The following is a 12,920-nucleotide window of genomic DNA, read 5'->3' as shown; positions in this document are numbered from 1 at the left end:
TTTATTGAAAAAAATGAGTGGAAAGTTCTGTGCTCCCATTTGGAGTCTTCAGTGGAATTTGATCTTGCTGCCAATGTGGCCCTGGAGTAGGGCAGTCTGCTAGAAAAAAATGTCAGTGTAGCCCCTTGGGGCCTTCCATTGAGTGTGGCTACTGTACAACCTGCCTTATACTTCATTTCATTTCCCACTGAAAAGTTCAAACAAGAGTGGTTCTTATTTGACTGTTTTCCCCCCCAGTGTAAAAAATTAGACACTAGCTAAGTAGGCCACAGAGAGTGAAAAAGCTGAATGGAAAAGAAAGATGGTGAAGGAAGTGAATCTGAAAGGGAAACTTAATGGAAACAAGGGGAAAGAAAATTTCCAAATTGTTAAGAGAACGTTAAAGACACCGTGGGCTCTAGACAGAATGGATAGTGATATTTTGTTAAGGCCAATACTTCCTCTCTCCTGTTTCTGGCCCACATTGCTCTCATTCTATTGCAGTTGTCCAGACCCCTCCACACTCGGCTCTCACCATCCTTTCAACACATCGCTTATCTGTACACAAGGCTAATTCCTGAATAAAGCACAAATTCCGTAGCTCAGCAAATCATCAGGGCTGGCCACCATCTAGATCTGCTTCTCAGACCTTATCCTCACTCTTTTTTTGACATATTTCTTCTTCTCCAGCCAATTGAGACTATGAACTTTGCCCCAAGCAAACCTTCTGACTTCACCTCTCAGATTGTCCTCCTTGGCCAGTGACTGTCATCTTTACCAATTGAAGTCCTACCCAAATTCTCAGGCCCAAATGCTTTAGGAAGCTCTCATAATCACAGCAACCTGAACAAGCCCTCTCTCTTCCAGACTCCTGTATCAGCGTGTACCTCTCTTAATGCCTCTTGTGGGTTAGTTATACAGGCCTTAGTTTTCCTGTAAGATCTTAAGCTCCTTGTGGAATAAAGACCAAAGCTCTTTTTTATGCCCTCCATAGTCTTTCACATATTGCCTTCCTTATAGTATCTGACTAATAAAAATGCATTGGATGAATAATAGAAACAAGTCTCATTAGGATTAGGCAATCTAATACAAATTTCACATTTTTATGCCTGATTTTATAGTTTCTTTGGTATAGAAATAAAAATAGACATATGGGTATTTGTTATTAAATGGAGACTTCTCAGTACCTATAACAGTGAAATTTAGTGAGTCAGTCCAACAGGTACAGGATTTTCCACCCTCATTTGATGTCCAGGGATACCTGAGCACCCTGCCTAGTGCCCAGGGGAAGTACTGGGCACTGTACTGAAGTACTGGGGTTCTACAGCTGAAGTACTGCTAGGCCTCCTGAATTCCTTTTTGTAGATTTTTCTCTCCAAGGAATGTCATTCCTTTCCTATTAACTTATATATACATGTAGTTGCCAGTGATATTTAAATGCTTTTTAACTGCAGGCCAGACATTACAAATATTCTGTTGGTCATACAGGTGGGGAGAAACATCATATTTTTCTCCCACCTAACTTCTCTGTGTGCACTAACTCCAAACATATCTGAATTTTCATAATTCAAAGACAATATATATGATATATGTGCCAACGTTTTGAGAACAAATAGCTGCCAAGCAAAACCTGACAGCATATTCCTTGGTGACATTCATCATTAAACGCTGTGCACACAGAGTGAACAGCTACCTAAGATTGAGCTCGTATGCAAATGTGAACACTCCTTAATTAAAATTACGCTGTGTACATTAAAACTTTCTTTAGAGGCTATGGAATTTTCAAGAAAAATACAGCTGAGCTTGACCTTAAGTACCTTGCCTCATTAGTTTTTGTCATTTCCAGCTACTAGTCTCTCCAAAGAAAACAACTTTCTTTGTTTCTTTTAGTTTTGTGTGTACCCTGAGCTGTATTCCCAGTTGCTGCTACAAAAACTGAAGTGGTTCCAAACACCACTATTGTTTTTCTTTTTTTTTTCCCTGTAACTAATATTTAAACATCAAAGATACTCTGGTACTTTTATGTTGAAGACTGTATATAAAACCAAATTTTCCCTAAAGGTATTTTATTTGCCGTCCAGGATTTTTTTTTTTTTTTTTTAATTTTTTTTTGCTGTTAGACTTCTTTTTTTAGAAATCATCTGACTGGTAGCCTTTTGATTTCACAAGATCACTGGCAGTTGTATGGAAGAAGAACTGAGTGGAGCCATATTAAAAGCAGGGAGATGAGTTACCAGATTTTTAAAAATATTTTAAGATATTTAAAAACAAAACAAAAAATCTCTCTCTGAATTTTCCACCAAATGTTACATTATGATGAACAATGACCTTGGGAAATTTTCAAGTTTAAGCACTTTATAAGGGTTCCTCTTAATGTTTAAACTAAAAAATAATGTTGCTATCAAAAGACTTTTATTATTATGGCAATTCTCATGAAGTCCTTAATGTATTTAAGAGCCCATTATGATAGCTCTTATATAATGGTTTCAAAGTTTTATTTATTCTGTTAGTTGGAAAATGTTTCATGTGATTAACCTTTGTTAGCTCTTTTAAAAATTATATATGATATGAAGGGAAATATTGTTTATATATTATCTAAACCTTTTTCCTAAAATGTCAGTTTTATTTCTGTATGGCATCATTGACTCAATGGACATAAGTCTGAGCAAACTCGGGGAGATAGCGAAGGACAGGGAAGCCTGCCATGCTGCAGTCCATGGGGTCGCAAAGCGTCGGACACGACTTAGTGACTGAACAACAAGAACATTATTTATTTTCATTTAAACATGTATCCTAAAGAAACAGTCATTGTTGTTTTGGAATGCCTTTTTAGTTAGTGAACTTAAGTTTGGAATACTTAATTGCAGTTAATAGGTAGCAGTAGAAATAGAAAGTATTTGATGTCCATGAAAGAAATCTAAGTATTACTAAAAGTGGCAATACTATGTGAATAAACGTGAATGTGGATCAGGGACTCAACTGGTAAAAATTACAATAAATACATACTAAGAAAAAGAATAGAACAGACATTCAAAATGTTAAAGGTATTTCTAATATGATATATGTGATCTCATAAGGAGAATGAATATATTAAATGAATTGCATTCTCAGATTGCTATTTTGTTCTTTATCAAAAGGAAAAATAAAGAATGGCAATTTAGGGTCAAAAATAATGCTACAAACCAAATTTAGCTTTAATTACTGTCTAGCCAGAGGAAGGAATAAGCTATCAGCCAAGACCATGATTCTTTGATCTCACATTTCAGCCTTCTTGTCCTCCAGATGAATGAAACAGTCTTTCCTCAAATGTTCAACAGGCCCTTTTACCATTTGATAGGACAGTTATTTTTAAGAAGGTTTAAAATGTGATCTGGAAAACCGCATTGACTCTATGTGGCATATTTGCTATTCTTAGCCTGGTTGAATAAGCTGGAAGTGGATGAATAATGCAGGTTAGAAAGAAAACAGATGCTAAGTATTACAAATAGGAAGGTTTTCCAGCAATGAGACTTTCATTTTAGGACTAGATTTTTGTTGGCACTTTTGGCATTATGACAATTCTTGTTTCTCTCTCCAGCTGTTACACATCTGTATTGAAGGTTGGGGCAACTGGCGTTGGTCAGAGCCCTTCAGTGTGGACCATGCGGGGACATTTATTAGAACTATTCAGTACAAGGGTCGAACTGCTTCACTCATCATCAAGGCTCAGCAAGTCAGCGGCGTGCAGAAACAGGTAAGTTCTTGTGTGTCCATGGCCCAGACGACTCTGAATCATTGGATGTTATAATGGAAGGGAAACTTAAAGAGATGAAAATAACAATCGTAAAAAAAAATCGCAGAGCTCTTCCTAGCTGTGCCTACTCCAGCCATGCGTGTGCACACTTACTAAGTGTTTGTTGTTGATCCTGATGATGCTGATGGCTTCGTACCCTTGTCCCAGGTCTTTTACAAGAGCTGCTAACGAGCAGTAAAATTTACTGATTTTCATTTCACCTCTTCTCCCTGTCACCACCTACCTTCTGGTGGAGGTGCTAATGAGCTGTGAAATGGCCAAAGGGTCTTTATTGAGAAGGAAAAGAAGCCAAGGATGGTGGGGACTCTGGATAGTCCAGCAGTGGATAACCAGGAGTTGATTCTCAGGCATGCAAGAGTAACCTGCAAGAAAGTATCGAGGTTCTCTCCCATGGCAGAGTGGGCCTGGGTCTCCAGCAAGCGTTCTTTTCCTAGGAGTTAATATTAACTACAGTAAAAATTCACTGCAGTCTTACTCTTGGCTTATAAAACCTCAGCTCTCAGCACATATTTTTACGTATTTTATAAAACTTCCTTTTGGCTGTTTTTGAAGTTCTAAGACTGCAAAGTCGGGGGGGGGGGGGAGTATCTGACACTTTTTTGTGTTCTTAAGATGTGAAAATGTGGTTTTTAAAAGATGTTTTTCAAGCATGGAGCACATGACAAGAGTAGAAAGAAAAAAAAAGGAAGTATTAAAATTTGAAAACTGGCTTCACTGCACACATAATAACTGGATTTGTCGTAAGAGTTTTAACATATACATCTGCATCTGGATTGTAACAATCTATCCAAAGGTTATGTGAACTGAAGACGTGATAGACACAGCACCAGTGCCTGGAAAAGGAAAAAGGGAGCTTTCTGTATTGAGCACCTGGGGCCCCTTCACTGCTGTGTGCCAGGGGGCAAGCAGGAGGCAACCGGTAAAGTGAACAGTAGGACCCGTCCCGTGTGCATTCTTGGTCTGCACCTAATCAGGGAGCCGGACTTCGTGCTCTCATTATTGAGAGCAACAAGTGAGAAGAGTACAGTAGCAGCAGAGTCTCAGAAGCGTGGAAGAGTGTTCCCCATCAGCCGACCATTTCCCCAAGTATTTGTTGATTGCCTCCTGTAGAACAGGGTATAACAGAAGACCCTAAGTATGTGACACAACCTTTGCTCTCAAAGTGGAAATTCACATAAATTTATGTAAACCCAACAATGTGTACGGCTGACAGTAAGTGTGAAGGGAATTTAGAGGTTTCACTAAGAAGATTTGACCTGAACTAGGCTTTACAAAGCATGTTGAATTGAGATTAAGAGAGGGCATCCCCACTCAGCAGTATGGGATAAACAAAGATACAAATATTGGACAAATGGATCTTACCCAAGGACTCAGGAGGAGACCAGCATGGCTAGTGTGGGCTTTGAACTGGAAAGTCTTAAAAACAAGAATCGTTTCTCCCGTCTTCCCTCAGACCTTGCTTACATGGACGTGCTCTCAACAAACATCTGCCCAGCACCCACTGGTTTCCTGATTCCGTCACTCACGATCTCTCAAGAATGCCTTGTCTACCTCCCCATTCATCAGCGTGCCTGAGAAATGGTCATAGAGCATTTGTTTGAATACTCTGAACGAGAGTCTCATTCTCTCACATGGCAGCTCTTTCCGTTGTCGGTTACTTCCAGATATTAATGAAATAAGAAATTCTTTCCTAATTTTGAGCCAAGATCTGTTACCATTTAGCCAGTTTTTACTATTCCTCAGAACTTGAGAGGCATACACAGGAAGCACGCAACTTGTTGCCTCTCCTCTATATTAAGCCTTCCAAAAACATGAGGAATTAGCATATTTCCCCTTAGTTTCTCTCCCTCTAGGCTTCAACTTGAGTATGTGTCTGAATGAATCCCTTGGAGGGTTTGTTGAATGAAGCACAGGTTGCTGGATTCCCACCCCTAGAGTTCCAGGTTCAGTAGTTCTTGGGTATAGCACGAGAATTTGTATTTCTAACAAGTTCTCAGATGCTTTGACTACCATAGCTCTGGTCTGAAGTTTTCCAGTTCGTTCAGCTCTGTGTTCAGAGTTCAGAGGACATTTACCAATGAGTGGAGTGGCAGGGTCCTTCTGTGGAGAAATGTTTTAAAGATATGTCCTGATGGTTAAAGTCACAGGCACCCTTGCTAGCTACTACTTACCATTGTGATCACTTTTCTCATCTGTAAAATGGGAATAATAATAGTGCCTTCCTCGTAAAGTAGGTGTGAGAATTAAATAAGTTTGTATATGTATAGTGCTTACACTAGTGCCTGGCCCACTGTCATAACCCAATGAACTTCAGTTATTATTACAATAATGAAATATTTCCAGGCATGAGCAACACTCATGTGTTTTTGTGTTGCTACATACAGACACCTCATTCTTGCCATAGATATTACTTTCAAGAACTGATATTAGATTTCAGGATACATTAGTATATACACTGTACCTGAGTAGATAACTATCGCAACAGTATATACCATAAGTCAAAAAAATTTGTCATGAAAAATACATTTTTTTAATTCTTACAAAGTTTTACCTACCTTTTTTCTGATTGTAAAAGATCTCTCAGCCCTTGTACTTATTACCTATATGACCTTAAGCAAATTTCTTAACTGTTTTATGCTTCATATTCCTTTTATAATAGAAAACACCCAATAAATACTAGTTCACACTGTTATTTTTATGTTAACTATTATAAAATATATCTGGAAACACAAAAAGCCTCATGAAGAAAATGAAACTTACTCATAAATCAACCAACCAAAAAATATATTCTGTTATTACTTTGGTACCTTTTTTTCTTTGAAACAACTCGAAATCTGACTGTGTGTACTTAGTCGCTCAGTTGTGTCTGACTCTTTGCAACCCTGTAGACTGTAGCCCACCAGGCTCCTCTGTCCGTGGGATTCTCCAGGCAAGAATACTGGAGTGGGTTGCCATGTCTTCCTTCAGGGGATCTTCCGAACCCAGGGATCAAACCCAGGTCATCCAGCATTGCAGGCAGATTCCTTACCATCTGAGTGAAATTGAACTGTAATCATAATTTTTCAACTTGTTTCTTCTTTTAACTTTATGTAATGTTTATTTTCTCCTGTTATTTAAAATTCCTGGAGTTATCCCTTTAATGGTTGCCTAGTGATTTGCCATATGGTATATCGAAATACACCTAGACATTTCCTTGCTGTTGAACATTCAGTTAATGTCCAGTTGGTCACTGTAATAGATCCTGCAATAAATATCTTTTTTATAAATATATGTCCACATTTCTGTATCTGTCCTTAAAATAATTGCTATAAAATTTAAATTACCTGCCCAAAGGATATGAATATTTTTGTGATGCTTGATGCATATTTCCAAATTAAAAAGATATACTTTATTTCTTAGACAAAACTCACTGTTTTGACTTACCAGAGTCTTATTGCTACTATGCTAATCTTTTAAATAACTAAATATATATTTTTCCTAAAACATCTGCCGACTTCATGAGTTTTTCAAACTATTAGCATTTTTTAAACCTTAAATATTTATGAAGGGTTCAAATCAGAACTAAAAAAATTTTCCGTGCATTGAGAGTTTAAGGAATTCTTTTAATCACTCTCTCTGTTAATGCCAAATATAGATTTTAAGGCATCTGGTGCCAAATCACATTTCAGGACTTTTCCAAATGTTATTTGTACTGTTAAATGTTAATAATCCTTTTCTGGGTGTGGGGGAGAATGCCTTTCACACTTTTCTCTGCTTCTTACCCATTTATAATAAATACTCTTAAAAAAAAAAAAAAAAAAGGTCAAGTCTAGCCAAACAGGAAAGGGATATGTGGAAAGAAATAATGGAAGCATAAGCGGCCCTCACATGGCATTTACCTTTTGGAGAAGAGGTGTCTTCTTCTCCCACAGGAACTGGGAAAATCCATTTTACATTCCCGCTATCATGGGAGGCCTTACACACGTAACTTATTTTGAGTTTTAACATTTCTTGTCATCATCATCTGAGACTGTGCTCTATATTAGAGCCATTTTTAAAAACTCAGCAGAGCAGGGAAAAGTGAAACACAAAAACAACAATTCGTTAACCTAAAATTCAAGCAAATGGAAAGTGGTTTATACTGAACCTGGGTAATACGAGGTTCAGCAGACCACCATGGCAACCTCAGACCTACCACTGCATGTATCAAAGTTGTAAAAAAACCTTCCCAGTCAATGTTTTTCAGCCTTTCTTCTCTTTCTCTCTCTCTCCCCCCACTTCTCTGTCTGTCCCTGTCTCTCTCTGTCTGTTCCTGTCTGTCTGTCTCTCTGTCTGTCTGTCTGTCTCTCTCTCTCTCTCTCTACCCCCTCTCCCCTCCACACCCTACCCTCCCACACACAAAGTATTACTTCCTTTAAACTGGATTTTTTTTTTTCCTATGGTCAGGGTAGATTAACTAACATTCAGATTAGCTCTAGTTAAAGTACAGCAGAGACACAGGATTCCTCAGGTGGCCAGGTTAGGAAGGAAGATAGGTATCAACCTTCCAGAAGAGCGTGGTGGACTCCTGCCTCCCTCACATCTTGGCTTCTTTCCTTCTATCCCACCTGGGCCTGGAAAGTTACAAGAAACCACAGCTGCCTAACTACCACACCCCATTTGGGGAGGTGAGTGTGTGCAGCTCCCTGATGTACCTTAACCGTGTACCGTGCCTCTGGACAGTGGAGAATTGGCTAAAGCTTGTTGGAACAATGACGTTTAGTTGCCTGTACCCTTCCTTTCCTAGACCCTTCTCATTTCTCCAATTCAATAAAAATTGACCACACACAAAATTTCCCAGAAACTTTGTACATTATACAACTACTCATGTACACATCTTTGCTTCTATGTTTTCCATCTCTTCATTGAGGAAAGCTTTACCGTTCTAAAAATTTTAATGTACATATATGAATGTATGTATATATATTTGTATCTTTATACATACACTTTTAATCATGGTTAAGATATCATTTTCCAGTGCATCTGGTGCTCTGGAATTATTCTTTTAATATTGCTATTCTTCTTGGCACTGATCTAATAAGAGTTCAGAAACCTGCTAAGTAAAATCATATGTAGAAATCTTCAATACACATCTTTGTGGCTTTGGAGAAAAAGGGGAAGTGGTGTGAAACCTGGAAATGTGTACTAAAGAGAAACCCTACATTAAAAAAATTAAGTAGCTGTCTTCAACTGATAAATTAATCTTGAAATTCTAACCATAATTTTCAAAATATCAGCACTGTAAGTGTTGCCACTTTGAAGGAACGCAGGCATGGCTGCCACTGAACCCTGCAAGGGAGCAGCCATGTAGAGCAGAGTTCCAAGGCGCAGCCATTTTGGATTTCCTTTCATCTTAGTAGCCTTTCCTCCCTGGCCACTTTTAAGGATTTTCTTTTTATCAAATTTGAAGCCTATTTAACAGGCTTTTTGGTTGAAAATGAAACTATAAAAACCCACCAAGAGGATCTTTGTCTTTAAACAAAGTGAGTCCCAGATGGTTGCAAAGATTCTGTGGTTTCTGTGAGAGACAGCCAAATTCTCTCCTAAATCTCATGGGGCCCAAAGGTTCTGAAGCAAGAGCACTGAACACACATTGCCAGGCCTGGACACATCCAGAAGAGGAACAGAGTTAAATACTGCCTCAGCGCTTCCAAATGTTTATTCAAAATTAGGCAATGCTATGGCATCATAAGGCTTATCATAAGTGTCTCGTAACCCCTATATGTGCTAAAGAAAATCTTGTGTGCTGATTTAGGACTCATAGTTCAGTTGACTTGTGTGTGTTTTGTTATTTTGAAAATATTGTTTTAAAAGATTATAATGGCCAGAGTATCTAGGGGGAATATAACAGTTGAGCATAGCCTGGTTTTTGCAGACGTGTTCCTTCTAAAGAAGATTCTGAGAAATAGACTGTTGGAAAATAAATGTTCAAGAAATTGCTAAACCTCACTACTCAAGTAATGCAAGTTGAAGTAACAATGACTTTAATTTTTGGTCTATCAATCTAGCAGATTTGTCTGGGATAAATAATAGTTCATAAATAATTGTTAATATATTAATTTGTATAAGTAATAGTTTTTTTTTTAATGGTGGTTACAAAGTGCTCCTAATGACATAGAAAAATGTATCAGTTAGGATGCTTTCACCATGATGTTACAAAAATAGGCTTTTTAATCTTGATAGCAAGTTAATGAAGCAGATACTATTGCTCCTATCTTAAGGCAGGTTCAGTGTTGGGTAGTTAATTAGGCGCTCAGTACTGTATCTGCTTCTCTGCTGTCCTCTTGAGTTTGCCTTCCTGGCCTCAAGATAGCTGCAAAATCTGTATCCTCTCCTGATATCTTCCATGGCAGAGAAAAAGGAGGGTTTTCTCTTCTCAAATTGTCTTCCTTATTATCAAAGAGTAAAATCTTTCCCAGAGACTTTTAGCAGCCTTCCTTTTTGTATTATTTGCCAAAACAGAGCTCCATGTTCACCACTAATCATTGGCAATGGTGGAATGAGTTACCAGGATTAGCATGTACCAACTGTGATACAGCTTTTAGGGGTCTTGCGAGGTGTCCACCTTCCCTGAGGACTGGGCTGCTTGAGGCCTAAACCAAATCGGTGATTTTGACAGCAAAGGCAAAGGAAAGACTAACAAAGAAAAAGAAGTTATTTGGAATGGAACCACTGGTTTCTGCTATAATACATTACCTTATGATGAGCAAGCTTTATTCTCTTTATATTGTTTCTGTTTTCTTAATAGGTAGGTATTGATTTTATGAGATACAGACTATCAGGGTAGTGATCAGACTCTGGACCAGACAGTCGGGGTAACATCAGGCCAATTATTCAACATCTCTCTGCCTCTGTTTTTTTCCTTATTAATATGAGGACTCATTATAGCACCTGTTTTATGTGGTGGTTTTGAAAATAAGAGATAATTTGTGAAAATACTTATTAGGTTCTCCAAAAAGGAAAAAAAAAAACAGAACAAAAAGGGTGTGTCTTTGTGTTTGTGTGTGTACACACACATATACTTGTATGTATGTATATACATACACACATAGAGAAGGGGAAAGAGAGATTTACTATAAATTGGCTCACATGATTATGGAGGCTGAGAAGTCCTAAGATTCGCAGTCTGCAGGTTGGAAGACCAGAAGAGCTGATGTGAAGTTCCAGTCCAAAAGCCAGCAGGCTAGCATACCAAGAAGAGCTGATGTTTCAATTGTTTCCATAGGCTGGAACAGATGAGTGTCCAGCTCAAGCATGAGGCAGGAGGAGTTGCCTCCTGACCCAGGCTCTCCATTCTTTCAGGTCTTCAGCTGCTAGGATGAGGTCCACCAGTTAGGGAGAGCAGTCTGCTTTAGTCTGTCTACCAATTCGAATATTAATCTCATCTAGAAACACCTTCACACACACACACCCAGTGTAATGTGTGACCAAAATATCTTGAATGGCCCATTCAAGTTGACATATAAAATTAGACCTTAGAGCTAGATCATATCCTTAGACCTTTAACTATGGCATATATGTATTACTTATTATATATTTTATAACCTGGAAAAATATTACAAATAAGGAAAACTGTATCAGAAAGTCCTGTCTTCCTCAACCATGGTGAAAACTCATATTACACAGGGATTTGCTTTCTAAAAGTATTTACTGCATCAGTTTCCACCAAAAGAGATATTAATATTTCTTAATGCCTGCCCTGAATTATATGCTTAACTGGATGAAAAGTTAAATAATTCTTGGGATTAATGGATAATTCTGTGTGTTTTATAAATATAAATGCTTCTACACTATAGGAAAAATGTGAATAAGATAAAATATAATTCAGCATATGAGTTAAAAGTTGTTTGTATTATCAGTTTATACAGAGATCTTGTATTGCATAAGAGTGCAACTTATTGCACTCTTTATTAAGATGTTTGCTTTATTGTGGGTGGTCTGAAACCAAACCTGTGATATCTCCCAAGTTTGCTCTGTTTCCAGTTCATGGAGTCTAAATTGATGGAAGTCTTACTGATTGAGGGGTTGATTGATTGTTTTTTGTTTGTTTGTTTGTTTTTAGATTATCATCTGTGGAAGACAGATCATCTGTAGTTACTTGTCTCAAAGCATAGAATTAAAAGTGGTTCAGCATTACATTGGTCAAGATGGACAAGCTGTGGTTCGGGAACACTTTGACTGCCTCACAGCCAAACAGAAATTGCCTTCGTACATACTAGAAAACAGCGAACTGACTGAGTTGTGTGTGAGGGCCAAAGGAGATGAAGACTGGTCGAGAGACGTGTGCCTGGAATCCAAGGCCCCTGAGTATAGCGTCGTCATTCAGGTGTGACAAGTAGTAGCACAGTCCAGAACAGAGCAACTTTAAAATTGTAAAGTTCTCATTATGTTCTTTATTCAGTGTAGCACTTAATTTATTAATAAATGATAGGTACAAAAGAGGGGAGGCCTGAAATAATATGCAAAGACTTTAAATATTACTTCTCAAACTTTTTCCTCCCCATCCCACAACAACACATTTGTATCAGTTCCAGTACTTCCTGTAGCCAAGACTCTACCCTTCCAGATGGAGATGAGTTATATCTTGAAAAAGATTCTGTTGCTCTAGGGCTTTGAAGGGATGGGAGGGAAAAAAGCGTGTCCTCCCCACTTGAGAAGCTTTGTGATGACCTGCTACTTTTTTTATCTCTTTCTCAATCTCCACCATCATCACTTTCATTCCCACGAAGCACAAATCTCTCTTTCGTTCTCCCACTCACTCTTATATCAGTCACTCCACATACAAATCCCTTCATCTTTATGGAAATAATTGGCCCCATTGACTCACCGCACATTCACTTTATGCCATAGTGAAGTCTGTTTTTGCTTAGGTATTCTTTTTTTTTAATGGCTTTTTTCAATAACTTTACTTTTTTATCATTCAAACTGATATTATATCTCTGCCTTATTTTGATTAATTAGTAAACTGTTCAGTGTTTAATAGAACTCTTTTCTCTCTCATGTGCAGGTGCCATCTTCAAACAGTTCCATTATTTATGTCTGGTGCACAGTTTTGACTTTAGAACCCAGCTCTCAAGTGCAGCAGCGAATGGTGAGTGCTTTCAGATCCTAAAATATGGCATACAACTCT

General features: G+C 38.0%; 1 protein-coding gene across 14 annotated transcripts in view; it reads left to right on the top strand.

The window, feature by feature from the left end:
* The window catches only part of VPS13B (vacuolar protein sorting 13 homolog B), an 807,303-nt gene that overhangs the window by 737,301 nt on the left and 57,082 nt on the right, over positions 1-12,920 (top strand). For all 14 annotated transcript variants that reach the window (XM_070803099.1, XM_070803104.1, XM_070803105.1 and 11 more), the window contains 3 exons: positions 3,557-3,712; positions 11,853-12,116; positions 12,798-12,881. In XM_070803099.1, coding sequence (XP_070659200.1) covers positions 3,557-3,712; positions 11,853-12,116; positions 12,798-12,881 — 504 coding nt within the window. The remainder of the gene's footprint in view (positions 1-3,556; positions 3,713-11,852; positions 12,117-12,797; positions 12,882-12,920) is intronic.

This window comes from Bos indicus, chromosome 14, assembly GCF_029378745.1.
Source record: "Bos indicus isolate NIAB-ARS_2022 breed Sahiwal x Tharparkar chromosome 14, NIAB-ARS_B.indTharparkar_mat_pri_1.0, whole genome shotgun sequence".
NCBI classification, from domain to species: domain Eukaryota; kingdom Metazoa; phylum Chordata; class Mammalia; order Artiodactyla; family Bovidae; genus Bos; species Bos indicus.
The sequence above is the reverse complement of the archived record's forward strand: the minus strand, read 5'-3'. Positions and strand labels throughout refer to the sequence as shown.